This window comes from Coregonus lavaretus (genome assembly GCF_964263955.1).
Source record: "Coregonus lavaretus genome assembly, chromosome: 32".
Classification (NCBI taxonomy): domain Eukaryota; kingdom Metazoa; phylum Chordata; class Actinopteri; order Salmoniformes; family Salmonidae; genus Coregonus; species Coregonus lavaretus.
The window spans coordinates 17,300,218-17,318,203 of NC_140019.1; the positions used below are offsets into that span (position 1 = coordinate 17,300,218).

The 17,986-nt window shown below is 44.7% G+C and overlaps 2 protein-coding genes across 2 annotated transcripts; both read right to left on the bottom strand.

Moving 5' to 3' along the window:
- Positions 1-7,149: 7,149 nt before the first annotated feature.
- LOC311107214 (adhesion G protein-coupled receptor E3-like) lies at positions 7,150-10,382 on the bottom strand (the record flags this gene model as incomplete). The annotated part of the gene is made up of 9 exons (XM_084149708.1): positions 7,150-7,730; positions 8,312-8,476; positions 8,623-8,789; positions 8,926-9,048; positions 9,249-9,396; positions 9,475-9,591; positions 9,713-9,750; positions 9,871-9,999; positions 10,370-10,382. The coding sequence occupies 9 exons, from the start codon at positions 10,380-10,382 to the stop codon at positions 7,572-7,574; spliced, it is 1,059 nt and encodes a 352-aa protein (XP_084005834.1). The 3' UTR covers positions 7,150-7,571.
- A 2,493-nt stretch (positions 10,383-12,875) lies between these two features.
- LOC311107611 (uncharacterized protein) lies at positions 12,876-17,754 on the bottom strand. Its single transcript, XM_084150132.1, has 13 exons — positions 17,714-17,754; positions 17,563-17,601; positions 16,657-16,788; positions 16,419-16,550; positions 16,111-16,248; positions 15,858-15,986; positions 15,700-15,737; positions 15,462-15,578; positions 15,236-15,383; positions 14,912-15,034; positions 14,609-14,775; positions 14,298-14,462; positions 12,876-13,456 (listed from the first exon to the last, which is right to left on the bottom strand). Exons 1-13 carry the CDS (start codon positions 17,742-17,744, stop codon positions 13,298-13,300), a joined length of 1,518 nt encoding a protein of 505 aa, XP_084006258.1. The 5' UTR covers positions 17,745-17,754; the 3' UTR covers positions 12,876-13,297.
- Between the last annotated feature and the right edge of the window lie 232 nt (positions 17,755-17,986).

The following is a 17,986-nucleotide window of genomic DNA, read 5'->3' on the forward strand; positions in this document are numbered from 1 at the left end:
AATAGGATAATTTGTCAGAAAGTCAGTCTTTAACTGAGTTCTGTGAGATTGTGGTCGTGACTACTGCATCACAACTGTGAGAGTGTGATTTGAAGGAGTCAGGCGCAGGAGGGTAAATCACAGAAGACAGAGTTTATTCCATAGTACATACATTTACATTTACGTCATTTAGCAGATGCTCTTATCCAGAGCGACTTACAAATTGGTGCATTCACATTATAGCCAGTGGGATAACCACTTTACAATATGTTATTTTTTTGGGGGGGTGGGGTAAGGGGGGGGGGGGGGTAGAAGGATTACTTTATCCTATCCCAGGTATTCCTTAAAGAGGTGGGGTTTCAAGTGTCTCCGGAAGGTGGTGAGTGACTCCGCTGTCCTGGCGTCGTGAGGGAGCTTGTTCCACCATTGGGGTGCCAGAGCAGCGAACAGTTTTGACTGAGCTGAGCGGGAACTGTGCTTCCGCAGAGGTAGTGGGGCCAGCAGGCCAGAGGTGGATGAACGCAATGTCCTCGTTTGGGTGTAGGGACTGATCAGAGCCTGAAGGTACGTAGGTGCCGTTCCCCTCACAGCTCCGTAGGCAAACACCATGGTCTTGTAGCAGATGCGAGCTTCGACTGGAAGCCAGTGGAGTGTGCGGAGGAGCGGGGTGACGTGAGAGAACTTGGGAAGGTTGAACACCAGACGGGCTGCAGCGTTCTTGTCAAAGGCTGATGTCGATGTGTGGTGGGAGTCAGGCGCAGGACACAGAGGCTCAGTCAAAACGACTTTACTGGACTGAGAAAACAAACACTCAATACAAAGAATAAAGACCTCGACACAGGAGGTAAAACGAACACGCAAACCATGCGTAACAAGAATAATCCGATCAAGGAAAACCAAACTGACAACACCAGACAGGCGGACAATTACACACAAATACCCACAAACAAAACGAGAAACTTATAGGGGACATAATGAACACTAACTAGACACCGGTGTACAAATAAGACAAAACCAAACAAACATCGATAACATTCAACGGTGGCAGCTAGTACTCCGGGGACGACGAACGCCGAAGCCTGTCCGAACAAGGAGGAGGAGCAGTCTCGGCAGAATTCGTGACAGTACCCCCCCCCTTGACGCGCGGCCCCAGCCGTGCGCCGACCCCGGCCTCGGGGACGACCAGGAGGACGCGGAGCAGGGCGCATAGGATGACCACGGTGGAACTCAGTCAGGAGGGATGGATCTAAGATGTCCCTCCTAGGCACCCAGCACCGTTCCTCCGGGCCGTACCCCTCCCACTCCACGAGATATTGGAGACCCCCCATCCGACGTCTCGAATCCAGGATGGACCGAACTGTGTACGCCGGAGCCCCCTCGATGTCCAGTGGGGGCGGAGGGGTCTCTCTTATCTCACAGTCCTGGAGTGGACCAGCTACCACCGGCCTGAGAAGAGACACATGGAACGAGGGGTTAATGTGATAATCAATAGGCAGTTGTAACCTGTAACACACCTCGTTCAATCTCCTCAGGACTTTAAATGGCCCCACAAACTGCCGACCCAGCTTCCGGCAGGGCAGGCGGAGGGGCAGGTTTCGAGTCGAGAGCCAGACTCGATCTCCAGGTGCATACACCGGACCCTCACTGCGGTGGAGATCGGCGCTCGCCTTCTGTTGACAGATGGCCCGCTGCAGATGGACGTGTGCAGCATTCCACGTCTCCTCCGAGCGCCGCAACCACTCATCCACCGCAGGAGCCTCGATCTGGCTCTGATGCCATGGTGCCAGAACCGGCTGATACCCCAACACACACTGGAAAGGGGTTAGGTTGGTGGAGGAGTGGCGGAGAGAGTTCTGTGCCATCTCTGCCCAGGGGATATACCTCGACCACTCCTCCGGCCGGTCCTGGCAATAGGATCTCAAAAACCTACCCACATCCTGGTTCACTCTTTCTACCTGCCCATTGCTCTCTGGGTGGTACCCCGAGGTAAGGCTCACCGAGACCCCCAAGCGTTCCATGAATGCCCTCCAGACTCTGGAGGTGAACTGGGGACCTCGATCAGACACTATATCCTCGGGCACCCCGTAGTGCCGGAAGACGTGGGTAAACAGTGCCTCAGCGGTCTGTAGGGCAGTAGGGAGACCCGGCATTGGGAGGAGACGACAGGCCTTAGAGAACCGATCCACAACGACCAGTACTTAGCGCTAAGGCAGTGCACTGTCCGGACAATACCTGGATGTCCAGAGGAGGGTGACGTATGAGCCCAATAAATAAGACGATCACGAACTTCGAGCGGAACGTACGTCCGACCCACAGGACACTCTGGCTGAGCTTCTTAGAATAGAAAGCACAGGGGCGGAGTTTAGGTGGCGTGCCGGACCGTTGCGACAGTACTGCCCCAATACCGGCCTCTGACGCGTCCACCTCTACCTGGAATGGTAAAGCGGGGTCCGGATGCGCCAGCACCGGAGCCGAAGTGAACAGGTCCTTCAGTTTACCAAATGCCCTGTCCGCTTCAGCTGACCACTGCAAACGCACCGGGCCCCCTTTCAGCAGGGAAGTTATGGGAGCTGCCACCTGTCCAAAACCCCGGATAAACCTCCGGTAGTAATTGGCAAAACCCCAAAACTGCTACACCTCTTTAACAGTGGTTGGGGTTTGCCAATTACGCATGGCTGACACACGGTCAACCTCCATCTTCAACCCTGACGCGGACAACCGATAACCCAAAAAGGAGACAGACTCCTGGAAAAACAGACATTTCTCTGCCTTGACATACAAGTCATGCTCCAACAACCTACCCAACACTCGGCGCACCAGGGCTACATGCTCGGCTCGTGTAGAAGAGTACACTAGGATGTCGTCAATGTACACTACCACACCCTGCCCATGCATGTCCCGGAAGATCTCGTCCACAAAGGATTGGAAGACTGAAGGAGCATTCATTAACCCGTATGGCATGACGAGATACTCATAATGACCCGAGGTGGTGCTAAATGCTGTTTTCCATTCATCTCCCTCCCTAATGCGCACCAGGTTGTAGGCGCTCCTGAGATCCAATTTTGTGAAGAACCGCGCTCCGCGTAATGATTCAGTCATACTCGCAATCAGAGGAAGAGGATAACTGTATTTAACATGGTCTGATTGAGACTACGGTAATCAATACACAGGCGCAAACCCCCATCTTTCTTCTTCACAAAGAAGAAACTCGAGGACGCCGGGGAAGTGGAGGTCCGCATGTATCCTTGTCTCAGGGACTCGGCTATGTAAGTCTCCATAGCCGCCGTCTCCTCTTGAGACAAAGGATACACATGGCTCCGCGGAAGGGCTGCTCCTATCTGGAGGTCTATCGCACAATCCCCCTGTCTATGAGGTGGCAACCGCGTCGCCCTCGTTTTGCTGAACACGAGTGCTAAATCCTCATACTCAGGGGGAATGTGCATTGCGGGCACTTGGTTAGGACTCTCCACCGAGGTCGCCCCCACGGAAACACCTAGACATCGCCCTACACACTGGGCAGACCACTCCTTGAGAGCCCTCTGTTGCCACGAAATGGTGGGATCATGGGTGATTAACCAGGGAAGCCCCAGCACCACGGGATACGCAGGAGAGTCGATCAGATATAACTGAATGGTCTCCTCATGACCCCCCTGCGTATTCATCTTTAGTGGTGCTGTGACTTCTCTAATCAACCCTGATCCCAACGGGCGGCTATCTAGTGCATGGACAGGGAAGGGAGCATCAACAGGCAGGAGGGGAATCCCTAACCTTACACAAAATTTCCGATCAACAAAATTCCCAGCTGCGCCTGAATCGACTAGCGCCTTATGCTGGGAATGAGGTGCAACCTGAGGAAATCTTACAGGTATACACAAGTGAACAACAGAGAGCTCTGGGTAAGTGGGGCGCCTACTCACCTGAAATGACTCCCCAGTGCGTGACCTGTTGTCCCGTCCCCCTGGAGACCCTCCCCAGCACCTAGCCGCAGTGTGCCCTCCACGGCCACAGTTGGTGCAGGGGACGGCCCCCCTCGGGCTCTCTCTCCTCCTCTCTCTAGCGCCAGCACCCCCGAGCTCCATAGGGCTCGGCTCGGAGGTGCTGAAGGATGGAATGGACGGCCCCAACTCGGGACGTCCGCGGGTGGCCAGCAGGGTATCGAGACGGATGGACATGTCCACCAACTGGTCGAACAATAGGTTGGTGTCCCTGCAGGCCAGCTCTCGACGAACGTCCTCCCACAGACTGCATCGATAGTGGTCGATGAGGGCCCTCTCATTCCTCCCCGCATCCACCGCTAGAGTCCGGAAATCCAGGGCGAACTCCTGTGCGCTCCTCTTCCCCTGTCGGAGGTGGAACAGACGCTCCCCTGCCGCTTTCCCCTCAGGTGGATGATCGAACACTGCCCTGAAGCGGCGGGAGAACTCTGCGTAGGTGATGGTGGCGCCGTCTATTCCCCTCCATTCGGCATTGGCCCACTCCAACGCCTTGCCGGAGAGACAGGAGATGAGGGCGGAAACGCTCTCGTATCCCGAGGGCGCCGGGTGTATGGTGGCCAGGTAGAGTTCCACCTGCAGGTGGAACCCCTGACACCCGGCTGCGGTGCCATCATACGCCCTCGGGAGCGAGAGCCGAATCCCACTGGATTCCGGTGCTGGGATGTGAAGACTGGCCGATGGTGGTGGTAAGGTTGGAGGAGGTGTGGGCACCCCTCCTCTCTCCCATCGGCGCAGTGTTCATCACCTCATGCAGGGCGGATCCGAGTTGTTGGATCCTAGCGTCTTGACCGCTGACCCGATCCTCCAGCGACTCGGGTGCCGCCGCTGCTCCTGCTGACTCCATAATGGTGTGTAATTCTGTCAAAGGCTGATGTCGATGTGTGGTGGGAGTCAGGCGCAGGACACAGAGGTTCAGTCAAAACGACTTTACTGGACTGAGAAAACAAACACTCAATACAAAGAATAAAGACCTCGACACAGGAGGTAAAACGAACACGCAAACCATGCGTAACAAGAATAATCCGATCAAGGAAAACCAAACTGACAACACCAGACAGGCGGACAATTACACACAAATACCCACAAACAAAACGAGAAACTTATAGGGGACATAATGAACACTAACTAGACACCGGTGTACAAATAAGACAAAACCAAACAAACATCGATAACATTCAACGGTGGCAGCTAGTACTCCGGGGACGACGAACGCCGAAGCCTGCCCGAGCAAGGAGGAGGAGCAGTCTCGGCAGAATTGGTGACAGTTCTGGATGAGTTGTATGGGTTTAATGGCACAGGCAGGGAGCCCAGCCAACAGCGAGTTGCAGTAATCCAGACGGGAGATGACAAGTGCCTGGATTAGGACCTGTGCCGCTTCCTGTGTAAAGTAGAGTAGTACTCTGCGAATGTTGTAGAGCATGAACCTACAGGATCGGGTCACCGCTTTGATGTTAGCGGAGAACGACAGGGTGTTGTCCAGGGTCACGCCAAGGTTCTTTGCACTCTGGAAGGAGGACACATTATGTTCTGAAAAAATATCTCACTACTAAACAGTACATAGTGTTGAATGTTCCTAAACAAGGTCTGTTTAATGCTGGAGATTATCAGAGGTCAACATTCCTGATCAAAGTACATTAGTAAAGCAAAATACTACACATGAAAATATAATCATATTCTCCATCATTACCAATACAATTCAGAAACCATGGTTTGGGATACGGTTGAGTAAAACCATTCCCACATCTAGTAACTCTTGCTCCTTGGTCCTTGAGTAGCGCTAAATGTGGACATAAAATAAAGGTTGAACTGCACACATACATACATATATTATATAGGTTTTAAGTAGACTCAATGATGATGTGTTGGTCAAATAAAAAGCAGAAAATTGACTGACCCACAATCAGGAGAAATAGAATCTCTACCAGGCAGTGTCACACGTCAGTTTGCCTTCAGTTCTAAATAATAATTTGGTAACCTCATGCATGTTCCCACACTCACAGGGAAGTAACAATAGTTCACCATGACTAGCAACGTATTTTTATTTTAAGTCAAAAACAAGGAGGAACTGTCTGGGTATCACAAGAAGATAAATTCAATAGCAATTCGCATCAGGTTGATTTGTCTAGTTTCGCGTAGACCGCTTCCACTTTCCTAAATTATGGTCTATCTAGAGGAGGTACACAATTCCAGTTAATCTTCCCTCGTTTGGCCAGGGATTGCACCCACTTATTTGCACCTACTTACTTACTAGATTTCACCCAGGTACAATAATTCAGTTTCTGATTAAAAGGGAAGCTTGAAAACCAGCAGACACTGATCAGGGATGAGTTGCATCCCTGAATTAGACTCTAGTCTAGAGGGTTTATCTCCAAGATATACCCTCCAAGATTGACATTCCCTATATACATTAGAGTGTCTAGTTTGAGAAACAGGCGCATCACATGTCCTCAACTGGCAGCTTCATTAAATAGTACCCGCAAAACACCAGTCTCAATGTCAACAGTGAAGAGGTGACTCCGGGATGCTGACCTTCTAGGCAGAGTTGCAAAGAAAAAGCCATATCGCAGGATGAGTTGCATCCCTTAATTAGACTCTAGTATAGAGGGTCTATCTCCCTCCAAGATTGACATTCCCTACATTGATCTAAAACACCAACATGCACAGTATAGACACTATCGATTGCTTATCAACAGGGCCACTTAAACCAGCTGATTTATGAAAAAGCTGACTTAAAATCCATATTTCACTCTGAAGCACCGCTACTTATCTTTTTCTCTCCCTTTCAAAATATCTTGCACAAGGCAAGCCAAAACTCCATCCCACCAAAACAGGCTGACATTTCAGACTGTCTTTTCAAACAGCTCTTAAACTAAAAGGGCATTATCATAGTTTTCACAATTTCACAGTCTTATTCCAACCTCACAGTGTTTAAATATATATAAAACACAGGAAAATCATGTTTTTGACAGCACTGGGCCTTTAAGTCCGTTTGGGTGTTTGGAAGTCTTTACACCATGTGGGCAAGCCTACTGAGGCAAAAAAATTAAATTGGGTGTGCAATGAACAAATTCATTGTACTTTCAGTATGGTGTAGTGCTTTAGTTTTTAAGAGATGGACAGCTCATATTTAGATATTTGAATCAGAATGGAGCAAATAATAGCAAGATAATTTTTTGATTAAAATACATTTTAATACACAGGAAAAATATTACTTTCACTTAAAATAACTCGGTTACAACAACAACCAAGTGGCATGATACTGGACAAATACAGCTTTGAGTGGATATACCACTATTCTAGAAAAATGTATGCTACAAATTACAGACCATGCTTATGAGACTAAAATGACTTATGTATTTTGCCATAGAGATGAGAGCTCTGCTGTTACAGTCTGGAACTTTTAAGCGTTATATACATGAGATATTGTATATCTATTAACATAAAGTTATGTGTTCTTATATATTTTTTGTTTGATACATTTTATACTACTTAATTAAATAGAAATGCTGGCATTTGTCCTTGCAAGCCAAGAGACAATGTTACAAATGGATTCCAAGTAAAGCTTTTCTTATAATACCAATAGTTCAAATCCATGTCTTATTTGCTATAGAGTTGTATATCCTGTTGCAGTCGGTGTCCTCCACGGCGTTTGCGGCTGAAATTGCGACACCACAGGGACATGATCAGGGATAGGACCACAAAGGCCAGTGCCACAGAAATGCCCACCCACATCACTACCGACAGCTGGCCACTTTCCTGCAAACGAGGAATAACAAGCATTAGACACACCATCTAGACAGTATGAACAAAACAACATCAGCAATCAACAAGAGAGGTGTTTCCATCAAACTGACTTGTTGCAGATAAAATGCTGTGCGTGATGACATAGTGCACATAAAAATACCCTTTGCGGTTAAATTCCCATGTTTCCCGAATGAAAAATACAAGTTAAATGGGTTTCCATGGCATTTTCAACTCTACTGATGGTTTTCTCACAAACATATGTTGCAATATATATGTGCCCACTCCGGTATTGGCACGTGTGCTCTAGTCCACAGCGATGTTTACGGATAAGTATATGTGCGCTGTTGGCTAGAGTGCACGTATTGCCTACATGATGAGATTATTATGGACAAAAGAGCGAGATTGTTTATATTTGTCAAACTATAGCCTAGCATCGATGATCATGTCAACAGAATAAGACCCTTGATATTTATTGCACATTCACCACCCTGTAAAGTTCATCATACATTTATTTAATCTGTTGCCTAATAAACTGCATTCTTTCCAGACGAGTCGTAGTGGGAGGACGGAAAACTGGTTAGTGTTCTCATCACCTTTTTCTGATGGATTCCCTTCAGCAGAGCAAATGTGCTGAGATGGTTGCAGGAGCACACAGTGTGGGTGGAGTTTGACATCACTGAAGTGCAACCCCGCCCAGACCACTCCCCCGGTCCATTCTCATCCGACCAATAAACACAGGTGGGGTCAACATCACTGGACTAGGATACAGTGTATATATGAGTTGGGGTTCATTCCATTTTCACTCAGTCAATTCAGGAAAAAATTTGACTTCATGCAAAATATATAAATGAAAAACATATTTTACTGACAGCCAGAGACTATTAAGAAGAGACACAAGTGTTACCTGCAGGTGATTGAAGGTGAGATTAACCGGTTGGGGCAGGTTTGTTGTGTTGGAGTTGCTAACGGACACCGTCACAGCACTGGACATGAGCTGCTGGCTCTGAGGAGAAAAACTGTCCTTCAGAGTATCCAGATTCTTATAGCTGAGCAGAACGACAAAGGCAAACCCTGCACACCAAAAACAACAAAAGAAAACATAAGGCCTGATACAAAAACATGTGCAACAATATCCCAAGCGAATCCATCAATGTGTGCCTGTAATAATATTTTGAGGAGATGATTGGTACTGTAGGACCGCGGCTACCTGGGTAATTCTGGTAATCTCCAACCGCCGTCTCCCAGGTGGTGTCAAGTTGAGTGTTCTCATTGGTCAGGCTGACTGGTCCTTCAGGTGGAGTCTTGTCTCTCCTCACCATAATCTCAGCCTCTGTTTATCAAGATAGACAAAATCAACACAGACCAGAAATCACCATTACTGAAAGAACACAATATTGCATATATTTGATTTGAACATTGTAACAATCTAATGTGCTTGTTAGTGCTCCTTTTACAGTCAGTATGGTGTTCAGATTGTGGTCAGTAAATGGTAAATATGTGGTCAGCGTGTGTTCAGTGTGTGTGTGTTACTTGTGTGGTTGGTCTCTATCCTGGTCACGTTCTCTGTCAGCAGTGGAGCGATCAGTCTGACAGACATTTCAATTGTCCTCAGTAACTTAGTCACTTCACCATTGGACTGGACGCCCAGGTGAAGAACATCAGTGGTATTAACAAGTAACTAGAGAAGAGAGACATAAGGGTTTTATACGTGTGTGGTTGCATGTGTGTGTGTGTGTGTTTCTGTGTGGTGACTTACTGTCAAAAGCACATTTCCAGTCAGCAGCTGTCTTGAAGGTCCAGGCAATGTAGAGTTGCTCAATACCAAACAGTTGTTTCTCAACAGAGACATGAAACTGTCAAAGCCTGGTAGAGTCTAGGAGGGAGGGAGGGAGGGGCATGTGCAGCCGTGGGAAAAATGCATTAAACATTTCAAGATCAAGGAAAAATACCCTTTTCTCAATTCTTAGTGTAATAATTTTAAAGTAAAGCTTTACCTGACCAGGCAGTGTTTCATACTGGTCACAATTAAGCTCTAAAGTAAAAACATGGAGACATATTATCTCAATACCCTTCTACAGTACACTATGTCCAGACCCGTGCATGACAAAGGAGTGCATCATGGACGACAGGTGGAATGGTGCTTGTCTCTCACCTACACACTTAGTTTGGTTGTTGCCGAAGTTAGTAAATCCAGCAAAACACTGGCACCAGTAGCTGCCATTCAGGTTTTGGCAGATCCCCCTCTTTCCACATACTCTGTCTATCTTACACTCTTTAATGTCTGAAAGGGAAAGAGAGAGGATGAAAGTGTGGAATGACAAGGAAAGGACGTCACACACACAAACACACACATGAACGCAAGACGCACGCACGCGCACACAAACATTTTGCCAGTGATATTCTTGGGCTCTAATCTAAACCCAGGAAGACACAGTAGTAACTGCCTGTGGTGTTGACGCAAGATCAATTGTCCCCACAGATGGGGAGAATGTCTATACACTCATTGATATCTAAATAATATTGATGCGTCCAAGTGTACGAGAGTTTAAAATGTTTGCACCTGCATCACCGAAATGGTACCTTTTCGGTGGCGCAACTGGCTAGTGTGTTGTCAAGGGACAGTAATGTGTGTTTGCTAAGCAGAGGATAACTAGTTTGAGCCATGGTACGGTCAGGGACAGTAAAGACTGTTACACAAGGAGTAAATAAAAGTTTCAACAGAATGTTATGGGTCAGTCAAAATAACACAGCAGTGGATGGGAGAGTCAGAAGACTCAAGAAAAATCGTGTTTCTCTCACCTACACACTGAGTTTGTCCGTCGCCAGCGTTTCTAAATCCATTGGGACACTGGCACAGGTAGCTACCCACCTGATTAAGACAGGTTCCCCATTCCCCACAAATATGTTGGTACTCAACACACTCTTCTATGTCTGAAAGATAAAGAGAGTGTTGAGATTGATGAGGATGAAGTGGAGATGGAGAGATGATGGTGAAAGTGTCTGATTATAAGGATGATACTAAAGACAGAATTCTTACCCAAGCATTGTCGAGTGGCACCAGCGACGTCCTTAAACCCAGTAAGACACTCACAGTAGTAGCTACCAACAGTATTGAAACAAGCTGAATTGTCCCCACAGATGAGTGAGTTGTTACCACAGATGAGTGAGTTGCAGCAGAAACAGAGGAAGAAAATGTAGAGAGGAGGGAGTGAAAAGATGCCAGGTCCGCAGGGAGTCTAGTTTTCCTCCATTTCCGCTCGGCTGCACACTTATACATGTACTAATGAGGGGAATATGAACCAGGTGTGTGTAATTGACAAGACAAGACAAATGGAATGATGAGATATGGAGCGGCAGTGGCTAGAAGGCCGGTGACGACAAGCCTAAGCCTGCCCAAACAAGGAGGGGAGGCAGCTTCGGAGGAAGTCGTGACGGTACCCCCGGGAGATGACAAGTGCCTGGATTAGGACCTGTGCCGCCTCCTGTGTAAGGTAGGGTCGTACTCTGCGAATGTTGTAGAGCATGAACCTACAGGATCGGGTCACCGCTTTGATGTTAGCGGAGAACGACAGGGTGTTGTCCAGGGTCACGCCAAGGTTCTTTGCACTCTGGAAGGAGGACACATTATGTTCTGAAAAAATATATCACTACTAAACAGTACATAGTGTTGAATGTTCCTAAACAAGGTCTGTTTAATGCTGGAGATTATCAGAGGTCAACATTCCTGATCAAAGTACATTAGTAAAGCAAAATACTACACATGAAAATATAATCATATTCTCCATCATTACCAATACAATTCACACATCTAGTAACTCTTGCTCCTTGGTCCTTGAGTAACGCTAAATGTGGACATAAAACAAAGGTTGAACTGCACACATACATACACATATTATATAGGTTTTAAGTAGACTCAATGATGATGTGTTGGTCAAATAAAAAGCAGAAAATTGACTGACCCACAATCAGGAGAAATAGAATCTCTACCAGGCGGTGTCACACGTCAGTTTGGCTTTAGTTCAAAATAATAATTTGGTAACCTCATGCATGTTCCCACACTCACAGGGAAGTAACAATAGTTCACCATGACTAGCAATGTATTTTTATTTTAAGTCAAAAACAAAGAGGAACTGTTTGGGTATCACAAGAAGATAAATTCAATAGCAATTCGCATCAGGTTGATTTGTCTAGTTTCGCGTAGACCGCTTCCACTTTCCTAAATGATGGTCTATCTAGAGGATGTACACAATTCCAGTTAATCTTCCCTCGTTTGGCCAGGGATTGCACCCACTTATTTGCACCCACTTACTTACTAGATTTCACCCAGGTACAATAATTCAGTTTCTGATTAAAAGGGAAGCATGAAAACCAGCAGGCACTGATCAGGGATGAGTTGCATCCCTGAATTAGACTCTAGTCTAGAGGGTTTATCTCCAAGATAGACCCTCCAAGATTGACATTCCCTATATACATTAGAGTGTCTAGTTTGAGAAACAGGCGCCTCACATGTCCTCAACTGGCAGCTTCATTAAATAGTACCCGCAAAACACCAGTCTCAATGTCAACAGGGAAGAGGTGATTCCGGGATGCTGACCTTCTAGACAGAGTTGCAAAGAAAAAGCCATATCGCAGGATGAGTTGCATCCCTTAATTAGACTCTAGTATAGAGGGTCTATCTCCCTCCAAGATTGACATTCCCTACATTGATCTAAAACACCAACATGCACAGTATAGACACTATCGATTGCTTATCAACAGGGCCACTTAAACCAGCTGACTTATGAAAAAGCTGACTCCATCCCACCAAAACAGGCTGACATTTCAGACTGTCTTTTCAAACAGCTCTTAAACTAAAAGGGCATTATTATAGTTTTCACAATTTCACAGTCTTATTCCAACCTCACAGTGTTTAAATATATATAAAACACAGGAAAATTATGTTTTTGACAGCACTGGGCCTTTAAGTCAGTTTGGGTGTTTGGAAGTCTTTACACCATGTGGGCAAGCCTACTGAGGCAAAAAAAAAAATAATGGGTGTGCAATGAACAAATTCATTGTACTTTCAGTATGGTGTAGTGCTTTAGTTTTTAAGAAATGTACAGCTCATATTTAGAAATTTGAATCAGAATGGAGCAAATAATAGCGAGATAATTTTTTGATTAAAATACATTTTAATACACAGGAAAAATATTACTTTCACTTAAAATAACTCGGTTACAACAACAACCAAGTGGCATGATACTGGACAAATACAGCTTTGAGTGGATATACCACTATTCTAGAAAAATGTATGCTACAAATTACAGACCATGCTTATGAGACTAAAATAACTTATGTATTTTGCCATAGAGATGAGAGCTCTGCTGTTACAGTCTGGAACTTTTAAGCGTTATATACATGAGATATTGTATATCTATTAACATAAAGTTATGTGTTCTTATATATTTTTTGTTTGATACATTTTATACTACTTAATTGAATAAAAATGCTGGCATTTGTCCTTGCAAGCCAAGAGACAATGTTACAAATGGATTCCAAGTAAAGCTTTTCTTATAACACCAATAGTTCAAATCCATGTCTTATTTGCTATAGAGTTGTATATCCTGTTGCAGTCTGTGTCCTCCACGGCGTTTGCGACTGAAATTGCGACACCACAGGGACATGATCAGGGATAGGACCACAAAGGCCAGTGCCACAGAAATGCCCACCCACATCACCACCGACAGCTGGCCGCTTTCCTGCAAACAAGGAATAACAAGCATTAGACACACCATCTAGACAGTATGAACAAAACAACATCAGCAATCAACAAGCATCAAACTCTCCTAAATAATGTGACAAATGCATCAAATACTTAAATAATATGACATATGCATCAAACGCTTACATTCAGCAGTTAAAAAAATGAACATTTCTAGAGGAACCAAAGAAGTCTCTGACACAGATATCTGGGAATATATTTTCTCCCCCTTCAGATGTGCTACACTAGCTAGGTTTCCATCCAATTGGCGACAGATTTACATGGGAATATTAAACAATCTGCATTAAAACAATATGCGCATTTTCACACCAGAGAGGTGTTTCCATCAAACTGACTTGTTGCAGATAAAATGCTGTGCGTGATGACATAGTGCACATAAAAATACCCTTTGCGGTTAAATTCCCATGTTTCCCAATTGAAAAATACAAGTTAAATGGGTTTCCATGGCATTTTCAACTCTACTGATGGTTTTCTCACAAACATATGTTGCAATATATATGTGCCCACTCCGGTATTGGCACCTGCGCTCTAGTCCACAGCGCTGTTTACGGATAAGTATATGTGCGCTGTTGGCTAGAGTGCACGTATTGCCTACATGATGAGATTATTATGGACAAAAGAGCGAGATTGTTTATATTTGTCAAACTATAGCCTAGCATCGATGATCATGTCACCAGAATAAGACCCTTGATATTTATTGCACATTCACCACCCTGTAAAGTTCATCATACATTTATTTAATCTGTTGCCTAATAAACTGCATGCTTTCCAGACGAGTCGTAGTGGGAGGACGGAAAACTGGTTAGTGTTCTCATCACCTTTTTCTGATGGATTCCCTTCAGCAGAGCAAATGTGCTGAGATGGTTGCAGGAGCACACAGTGTGGGTGGAGTTTGACATCACTGAAGTGCAACCCCGCCCAGACCACTCCCCCGGTCCATTCTCATCCGACCAATAAACACAGGTGGGGTCAACATCACTGGACTAGGATACAGTGTATATATGAGTTGGGGTTCATTCCATTTTCACTCAGTCAATTCAGGAAAAAATGTGACTTCATGCAAAATATATAAATGAAAAACATGTTTTACTGACAGCCAGACACTATTAAGAAGAGACACAAGTGTTACCTGCAGGTGATTGAAGGTGAGATTAACCGGTTGGGGCAGGTTTGTTGTGTTGGAGTTGCTAACGGACACCGTCACAGCACTGGACATGAGCTGCTGGCTCTGAGGAGAAAAACTGTCCTTCAGAGTATCCAGATTCTTATAGCTGAGCAGAACGACAAAGGCAAACCCTGCACACCAAAAACAACAAAAGAAAACATAAGGCCTGATACAAAAACATGTGCAACAATATCCCAAGCGAATCCATCAATGTGTGCCTGTAATAATATTTTGAGGAGATGATTGGTACTGTAGGACCGCGGCTACCTGGGTAATTCTGGTAATCTCCAACCGCCGTCTCCCAGGTGGTGTCAAGTTGAGTGTTCTCATTGGTCAGGCTGACTGGTCCTTCAGGTGGAGTCTTGTCTCTCCTCACCATAATCTCAGCCTCTGTTTATCAAGATAGACAAAATCAACACAGACCAGAAATCACCATTACTGAAAGAACACAATATTGCATATATTTGATTTGAACATTGTAACAATCTAATGTGCTTGTTAGTGCTCCTTTTACAGTCAGTATGGTGTTCAGATTGTGGTCAGTAAATGGTAAATATTGTGGTCAGCGTGTGTTCAGTGTGTGTGTGTTACTTGTGTGGTTGGTCTCTATCCTGGTCACGTTCTCTGTCAGCAGTGGAGCGATCAGTCTGATAGACATTTCAATTGTCCTCAGTAACTTAGTCACTTCAGCATTGGACTGGACGCCCAGGTGAAGAACATCAGTGGTATTAACAAGTAACTAGAGAAGAGAGACATAAGGGTTTTATACGTGTGTGGTTGCATGTGTGTGTGTGTGTGTTTCTGTGTGGTGACTTACTGTCAAAAGCACATTTGCAGTCAGCAGCTGTCTTGAAGGTCCAGGCAATGTAGAGTTGCTCAACACCAAACAGTTGTTTCTCAACAGAGACACGAAACTGTCAAAGCCTGGTAGAGTCTAGGAGGGAGGGAGGGGGGGGCATGTGCAGCCGTGGGAAAAATGCATTAAACATTTCAAGATCAAGGAAAAATACCCTTTTCTCAATTCTTAGTGTAATAATTGTAAAGTAAAACTTTACCTGACCAGGCTGTGTTTCATACTGGTCACAATTAAGCTCTAAAGTAAAAACATGGAGACATATTATCTCAATACCCTTCTACAGTACACTATGTCCAGACCCGTGCATGACAAAGGAGTGCATCATGGACGACAGGTGGAATGGTGCTTGTCTCTCACCTACACACTTAGATTGGTTGTTGCCGAAGTTAGTAAATCCAGCAGAACACAGGCACCAGTAGCTGCCATTCAGGTTGTGGCAATTGCCCCCCTTTCCACATACTCCTTCTGTGTTACACTCGTTAATGTCTGAAAGAGAAAGAGAGAGATGAGTTAGTCGCCTGAGGAAGAAATATGGATATTAGGGTGATGACAAGGAAACAGTGCACACACACAAACACACACACACACACACACATTAAACAATACTTACCCAAACACTGTCCAGTTGCAATATTTGTGGGCTGTAATGTGAACCCAGGAAGACACTCACAATAGTAACTGCCAATGGTATTGAGGCAAATTGAATGGTCCTCACAGATTTGGGGATTGGCCATACACTCATTGATATCTAGATGACATAACATGGAGACCAGGGGGTAAATAAAACTTAACACAGAATGTTAGGGTGGTTCAGTACAGTCAGCCAGTACATGGAAGACAGACAAGTTAAGGTAGCCATCTTAGAATATTTAGACAAAACCCAATACAAGAAGACCCAATAATAATTGTTTCTCTCACCTACACAGTGAGTTCGTCTGTAGTTGTAGTTACTGAATCCTGTGGGACACTTGCACTGGTAGCTACCCACCTGATTGAGACAGATGTCCCATTCCCCACAAATATGTTGGTTCTCAGCACACTCATCTATGTCTGAAAGAGAAAGAGAGTGTTGAGATTGATGAGGATGAAGTGGAGATGGAGAGATGAGGGTGAAAGTGTCTGATTATAAGGATGATACTAAAGACAAAATTCTTACCCAAGCATTGTCGAGTGGCACCAGCGAAGTCCTTAAACCCAGTAAGACACTCACAGTAGTAGCTACCAACAGTATTGAAACAAGCTGAATTGTCCCCACAGATGAGTGAGTTGTTACTACACTCATCGATATCTATATGACACAACATATACAAAATAACGTTATGACATGTGTAATGTAGTTACATGGCCATTTAAAAGCACTGGTTTTGTCTCGTCTCAAACTCAAGGTAGCCATAAGACTATTGGTTTAAAGCCATATACATCAGAGGAAAATAATGTTATTTCTCACCTACACACACAAGGTTCATACAGACAGCATCCTTACACTAATCTACGTATACAGTGAGGGAAAAAAGTATTTGATCCCCTGCTGATTTTGTACGTTTGCCCACTGACAAAGAAATGATCAGTCTATAATTTTAATGGTAGGTTTATTTGAACAGTGAGAGACAGAATAACAATGGATTTTGTTGTTGTTATTCTGTCTCTCACTGTCTCTCACTGTTCAATAAATCAAATAAACCTACCATTAAAATTATAGACTGATCATGTCTTAGTCAGTGGGCAAACGTACAAAATCAGCAGGGGATCAAATACTTTTTTCCCTCACTGTATCTACATGAGAAAGGCCAGATAGGTATTTAAAGTTATGACAGAGATCATATTTGAAGTGAATGGTGTTGAATGTTCTTGAGCAAGGTCTGGTTAATGCTGGAGAATGAACAAATGAGCCATTTATAAATTGCTGATTTAGGTGAATATTACTGATCAACCTAACAATACAATAATTAAAAAATATAAGTCTAAAAGACATTACACATGAATATATAATATCACCATCAGTTTTCATCATCATTAACATCACAAATAGCATAATACAAAATCCCCTTAGCTTCATCTCCACCTTTCTGTGGAGCTCCATGACCATGGTCCTTGAGAAGCGCTAAATGAAGACATAAACAAAGGTTGAACTGCACACATACATATATTATATAGATTTTAAATAGACTAAATTATGATATTGTAGTCAAATAAAAAGCTGAACATTTACTGACCCAGAATCAGGAGAAATATAATTGCTCCCATGCTCTCTGATAGGCGGTGAGTTAATGTCACATGTCAGCTTGGCTTGAATTCTAAAAAATAATTTGGTAACCTCACGCATTTGGTAAGCACAGGGAAGTAACAATAGTTCATCATAACCAGGGGCGGTGTGTTCAATAGGGCGATATGGGCGACGCACTGCCAAACGGGAAAAGGAAGGGATTTCTTTTCTAATCAATTATATCACGGCAACAGTAGTTATCAGTGTTGTAATCTAGACGCCT

Coding starts and splice junctions, on each gene's coding strand:
- LOC311107611 (XM_084150132.1), bottom strand. CDS start 17,744: ATGGGAGCAATTATATTTCTCCTGATTCTGG. Junction 16,551..16,656: donor TGCCACTCGACAATGCTTGG/GTAAGAATTTTG, acceptor TTTCTCTTTCAG/ACATAGATGAGTGTGCTGAG. Junction 15,384..15,461: donor CTGCAAATGTGCTTTTGACA/GTAAGTCACCAC, acceptor TCTCTTCTCTAG/TTACTTGTTAATACCACTGA.